General features: G+C 41.5%; 2 protein-coding genes across 2 annotated transcripts; both read left to right on the top strand.

Annotated features, from left to right (window-relative positions):
- The first annotated feature begins 1,207 nt into the window (after nucleotides 1-1,207).
- LOC131639583 (uncharacterized) lies at nucleotides 1,208-4,807 on the top strand. The gene is made up of 5 exons (XM_058910065.1): nucleotides 1,208-2,314; nucleotides 2,507-2,842; nucleotides 3,470-4,110; nucleotides 4,243-4,411; nucleotides 4,505-4,807. The coding sequence occupies exons 1-5, from the start codon at nucleotides 1,208-1,210 to the stop codon at nucleotides 4,805-4,807; spliced, it is 2,556 nt and encodes an 851-aa protein (XP_058766048.1).
- A 27-nt stretch (nucleotides 4,808-4,834) lies between these two features.
- On the top strand, nucleotides 4,835-5,299 carry LOC131639582 (uncharacterized). The gene has a single exon (XM_058910064.1). It carries the CDS (start codon nucleotides 4,835-4,837, stop codon nucleotides 5,297-5,299), a length of 465 nt encoding a protein of 154 aa, XP_058766047.1.
- Nucleotides 5,300-6,215: the final 916 nt, after the last annotated feature.

Raw genomic sequence — 6,215 nt, 5'->3', positions numbered from 1 at the left:
AGATTCAGAGGGTGAAACAATGGCAGCTCCCGTAGAAAGGCTGTTAGGTGATTATGGTGGAGCAAATGCTCCAGCTGGATGAATGAAAATTGTAAATCAACCGGTCGATGTTGCTCACTTTCAGCTACACCCAGCAACGATTCGACAACTGGAGAAGAAACCTTTTTCAAGAAGAATAAATGAAGATGCTAATAAGCATTTACAAAGGTTTCTTACTATGACAACATCTCTAAAGATAGAAGGACACTCTGAAGAAGCCAAGAAGTTGGTTATGTTTCCATTCAGGTTAGCTGATGAGGCTGAAGAGTGGTTCTACTCATTACCTGCTGGGAGTATTACCACATGGCAACAAATGGAGTCTACCTTTCTAAATGAGTATTTCCCTGCTGCTGTTTATATCCGTAAGAGGTATGATATTGTTAATTTTAAACAGAAGGAAGGAGAATCACTTGGAGATGCTTATAAGGGATTCAAGAGGTTATTGGTGGCATGCCCAACTCACAACATGGATGTCACTGAACAAATGCAAAATTTTTTGAATGGTCTTAAAATGAAGACTAAGCAACTGATTGACACAGCATCCGGTGGCTCATCCAACTTTTCAACAGCCACTGGTGTTAAAAAAATCATAGAAGCTATTGCGGCCAATGAACACTTGGAGTTATATGACCGTAGTGTTAGACAACCTGAAGGATTAGTGGATATGAAATTGTCAACGCAAGTTGTGAAAATAGAAGATCAGGTAGCTGCGGAAGTTGAGCAGAGATTGAAACAGATGGGTCTTGAAAAACAAACAGTAGCACAAGTTCAACCGGCTCAAGCAAGTCAACCGGTAGGGTGTGAAATATGTGGAGGACCTCATTTTACTGTTCAGTGTGTTGCTACAGCTCAGCAAGTGGAGGAAATAAACTTCTTGAAACAAAACAACCCCTACTCAAATACCTACAATCCGGGGTGGAAAAATCATCCGAATTTTTCATGGAAGGACCAACCAGGGAGTGCTCCTAAACAAGGGGTTCTTCCATATCAAGGTCAACAGTCGCAGCAACAGTATAGACCTCCTCAACAACATTATCAACAACCTCAGCAACAGGCCCCCAGAAAATCAGATTGGGAGATTGCCATCGAAAAAATGGCAGCTCAAAGCTCTCAGTTTCAAGAAGAAACGAGGAGTAATTTTTGGAATACGGGTTCCTCCATTAAAAATATGGAGATTCAAATGATTCAGATAGCACAACAGTTAGCAAACTTTCAACAGCCGGGCGCGTTACCAAGTGCCACAGTTACCAATCCTAAAGATCATAATAATGTGAGCGCTATTGTTACTAGGAGCGGAAAAGGGAAATGTGTGGTTGAAAATAATGACGAGGAAGAGGAACCATTATTGGAGGTAGACTTAGAGATAAGAGAAAATGAGGTAGAAGCTGAGGAAGTGGTGGTGATGGAACCAACACCAAAAGAGAAGGTGGTTGAACAAAAACAAAATTCGGCAGTAAAACTTCCTTTTCCGATAAGGAACAAGAAAAAAGGGCAACATGAGAAGAATTTTGAAAAGTTCTTGGAGATGTTCAAGAAGCTGGAGATTAATATTCCATTCTTGGAGGCATTAGAACAAATGCCTACTTATGCAAAATTTATGAAGGACATCATCGCCAAGAAAAGAACCATCGATCGTGACACTATTATTCTAACCGAAACGTGTAGTGCTATTTTGCAGGGTATGAAGATTCCGGTGAAGAAGAAAGATCGAGGTTCCGTGACTATTCCTTGTACAATTGGGGATAGGTCATTCAAGAAAACTCTAATTGATTTGGGAGCAAGTGTGAGCCTTATGCCGTTGTCTATCTACAAGAGATTGGGGATAGGTAACGTACAAGATACAAGAATGACACTCCAGTTTGCTGACCACTCTGTTAAAAGACCTTATGGGATAGTAGAAGACGTGCTTGTGAAAATTGACAAATTCGTGTTCCCAGTGGATTTTGTAATTCTAGAGATGCCGGAAGATGAGGAGATCGCTATTATTTTAGGAAGGCCATTTCTAGAGACAGGGCGATGTTTGATAGACATTGAAGAAGGCACAATGACTCTGAAAGTTTATGATGAAGAGCTAAAGATTGATGTGTGCAACACCATGAAGTACAAGGATGATATAGCAACTAGTCAACATATTGAGGTGATTGATCAAATCTGTACTAATGAGAATTCTTTGAAAATACAACAATTACCTTTGATAAGAGTGTTGAGCTCGTCTGGTTGCGATAAAGAGGAAGCTGTTGATGAAAAAGAAGTGGAAGTAGTGGCTATGATGGAGGCAAGTCCCATATTCAAAAGTTCTAGACAAAAACGGTGGGAGGATCTTAGATAACCTTTGGATGAAGGAAAGAAGGAGGAACCTAAGAAGGGGGCTGAATTGAAACAACTCCCTGAGAATTTAAAATATGTTTTCCTTGATGCTGAAAGTAGGTGTCCGGCCATCATAAACTCGCACCTTGAATGGTTGCAGGAACTTAAGCTAGTAGAAGTGTTAAAGAAACATAAAAGTTCCATGGGGTGGTCTATTGAAGATTTAAAAGGGATCAGTCCTACAATGTGCATGCACAAAATCCTCATGGAAGATGATCACAAGCCAGTGGTCCAACCTCAGAGGCGTCTGAACCCAGCAATGAAAGAGGTTGTGAGAAAAGAAGTTGTGAAACTTTTAGATGCTGGGATGATTTACCCGATATCTGATAGTGCTTGGGTAAGCCCGGTTCATGTTGTGCCCAAAAAGGGAGGAACAACCGTAATAAAAAATGAGAAGAATGAGTTGATTCCCACAAGGGCTGTTACAGGGTGGAGAGTATGCATTGACTACAGGAGACTGAACCTAGCAACCAGAAAAGATCACTTCCCGCTACCTTTTATTGATCAGATGTTGGAAAGGCTAGCGGGACATGATTACTATTGCTTCCTCGACGGGTACTCTGGATATAATCAGATTGCAGTTGCACTAGAAAACCAAGAAAAGACAGCGTTTACATGTCCATTTGGTGTTTTTGCCTACAGAAGGATGCCATTCGGGTTATGTAATGCTCTGGCCACTTTTCAAAGATGCATGCAAGCGATTTTTGACAATATGCTTGAAAAACACATGGAGGTCTTCATGGATGATTTTTCAGTCTTTGGTAAGTCATTTGACAATTGCTTAACTAACCTTGCTCTTGTTTTAGAAAGATGTCAACAGACCAATTTGATCTTGAATTGGGAAAAATGCCATTTTATGGTCCGTGAAGGAATATTTCTTGGACACAAGATTTCCTACAAAGGAATCGAAGTGGACCAAGCGAAGGTTGAAGTCATCTCAAAGCTGCCACCACCGATGAACGAAAAAGGTATCAGAAGTTTCTTAGGACATGCGGGGTTTTACCGTAGGTTCATAAGAGACTTTTCAAAAATTGCAAAACCCTTAACTACTCTTTTGGTTAAGGATAAAACTTTCACTTTTGATGATGAATGTGCGGTAGCTTTTGAGACAATTAAGAAGAAATTAGTCTCGGCACCCATTGTTGTAGCCCCTGATTGGTCTCTACCTTTTGAGATCATGTGTGACGCAAGCGATATTGCTGTAGGGGCAGTATTAGGACAGCGGAGAGAGAAATTACTTCATGTTATATATTATGCTAGTCATGTTTTGAACCCCGCACAAATTAATTATGCGACTACCGAGAAGGAGTTGCTAGCCGTTGTTTATGCCTTCGATAAATTCAGGCAATATCTGTTGGGGTCTAGAGTCATCGCTTATACTGACCATTCTGCTTTGAAGTATATCTTTGCTAAACAGGACTTTAAGCCAAGACTTTTGAGGTGGATCTTACTCCTTCAGGAGTTTGATGTTGAAATTCGAGACAAGAAGGGGTGTGAAAACACCGTAGCTGACCTCTTATCTCGAATGACACCAATAAACAAGACAGAAGAAAAGCGCCCAATCAAAGATGTGTTCGCCGATGAACACATCCTGGCAGTGACTGGTGTACCTTGGTTCGCAGATTATGCAAACTATATTGTCGGTGGTATCATCCCCGACGATTTTGACTCTAATCGAAGGAAAAAGTTTGTTCATGACTGCAGGTTCTATCTATGGGACGATTGGTTCTTGTATAAAAGAGGAGTCGATGGTTTGATCAGAAGATGTTTACCTCAAAAAGAGCAAGAAGAAGTGTTGAAGGCATGTCATGCTTCAGATTATGGGTGACATTTTAGTGGTGATCGAATAGCAGCTAAGATTTTGCAATCAGGGCTATACTGGCCAACTGTATTCAAGGATGCTCAAGAGTTTGTGAGACATTGTGAAAAGTGCCAAAGGACAGGCAACATATCCAAAAGAAACCAGATGCCTCAAAACTCGATGCTGGAAGTGGAGTTGTTCGATGTTTGGGGTATAGACTTCATGGGACCATTTCCACCTTCATTTGGGAAAAATTATATTCTAGTAGCTGTGGATTATGTGTCAAAATGGGTCTAGGCTGTTTCTATACCGTCAAACGATGCTAAGGTGGTGGTGAAGTTTTTGAAAGAAAATATCTTTGCTAGATTTGGAGTACCGAGAGCTCTCATAAGTGATGAAGGAACGCATTTCTTGAATCATCTCATGGAACGATTACTCCAAAAATACAATGTGAAACACAAGATAGCCATAGCTTATCATCCTCAAACAAGTGGACAGGTTGAAGTTTCAAACAGACAACTCAAGCAAACTCTGGAAAAGACGGTGAGTGCCTCTCGGAAGGATTGGGCGATCAAGCTGGATGATGCACTATGGGCATAGAGGACAGCTTTCAAAACACCAATCGAAATGTCACCGTATCAACTTGTGTATGGGAAGGCATGCCATTTTCCTTTGGAATTAGAGCATAAGGCATTCTGGGCATCAAAGTTTCTCAACATGGATCTATCTAAAGCGGCAAGCTCTAGACTTCTCCAACTCCACGAGTTAGAAGAATTCTGCAACCAAGCTTATGAAAATGCGAAGATTTACAAAGAGAAAACAAAAAGGTGGCCTGATGGGAGAATCCAACATAAGGAGTTCTGGGAGGGACAACAAGTTCTCTTATACAACTCAAGGTTGAAACTCTTCCCAGGAAAGTTGAAATCAAAGTGGTCGGGACCGTTTACGGTTCACAAAGTTTTTCCTCATGGAGCTATAGAGATCAAAAATCAAGCGAATGGGGATATTTTCAAGGTGAATGGGCACCGGCTCAAACCAGATTACCAAGGTCAACCAGGTGGGCGGATTGAAGTTGTTCGTTTTGAAGGATGAAATAAACAGCCGTCGAGCCATGCGACGTTAAACGAAGCGCTTCGTGAGAGGCAACCCACGGGATTTATTTTAACAGTTTTATGTTTTTTTCTTTATTTTATTATATAGGTACAAACAATGTGTTTCACGGAGCAAGAAGCGGGTGGAGAAAATTCAAGTTTGGGAGAGTCAGGGGTCTGACACAGGCACCCGTGTCATGTGACACGGGCGTGTCACAGGCCTTGAGGAAAGAGGATTGAAAAAACTTGATTTGAGGAAACCAGAGGTGTGACACGGGCACCCGTGTCATGGGACACGGCCGTGTCACAGGCCCTGAAGAAGATCTTTTTAATTACAATTTTCCAAGGACCAGAGGCCTGACACGGGCACCCGTGTCGTGGGACACGGCCGTGTCAGACAGGAGCGCAGATTTTTTTCCCACTTTTCGTTTTCCCCATGGTTTGTGTTTTTGAATTTTTGTTGGTTGCAAGGATGCCTCCAAGGAAAGCCGCACCAAGAAGAGACAATGCTGGGACATCTAGACCTACACAAAGAGCGCGAAGAGAGGGGAACAACCATGGAATTACTTTCCGGATGGACACTCACCGAGAGAGGTATAATGCTCATCTTCATAGGAAGATTTTACCGACAAGGTATGTTTGTGATACCACTACTAAAAGTTTAGGAATAAAAACTGAGATACATCGTATGTTCCATGCTTTGGGTTTGTTAAGATTGATTCAGTTTGAGGCTCCTACTTTTGAACGATTAACCTATGAATTTCTGAGCACTCTTGAATTTGAGATGAAACTGAGAACGAACAGGTTGGAACCCAAGCATTACGGGACGTTAAAATTCCGTATGTTTGTTATTGATCATGAATTAAGCTTGGAGGATTTTTGGGAGGCTTTAAGAATACCAAGTTCAGGTGCGGGGC

This window comes from Vicia villosa, unplaced genomic scaffold (genome assembly GCF_029867415.1).
Source record: "Vicia villosa cultivar HV-30 ecotype Madison, WI unplaced genomic scaffold, Vvil1.0 ctg.002690F_1_1, whole genome shotgun sequence".
Classification (NCBI taxonomy): domain Eukaryota; kingdom Viridiplantae; phylum Streptophyta; class Magnoliopsida; order Fabales; family Fabaceae; genus Vicia; species Vicia villosa.
The sequence above is the reverse complement of the archived record's forward strand: the minus strand, read 5'-3'. Positions and strand labels throughout refer to the sequence as shown.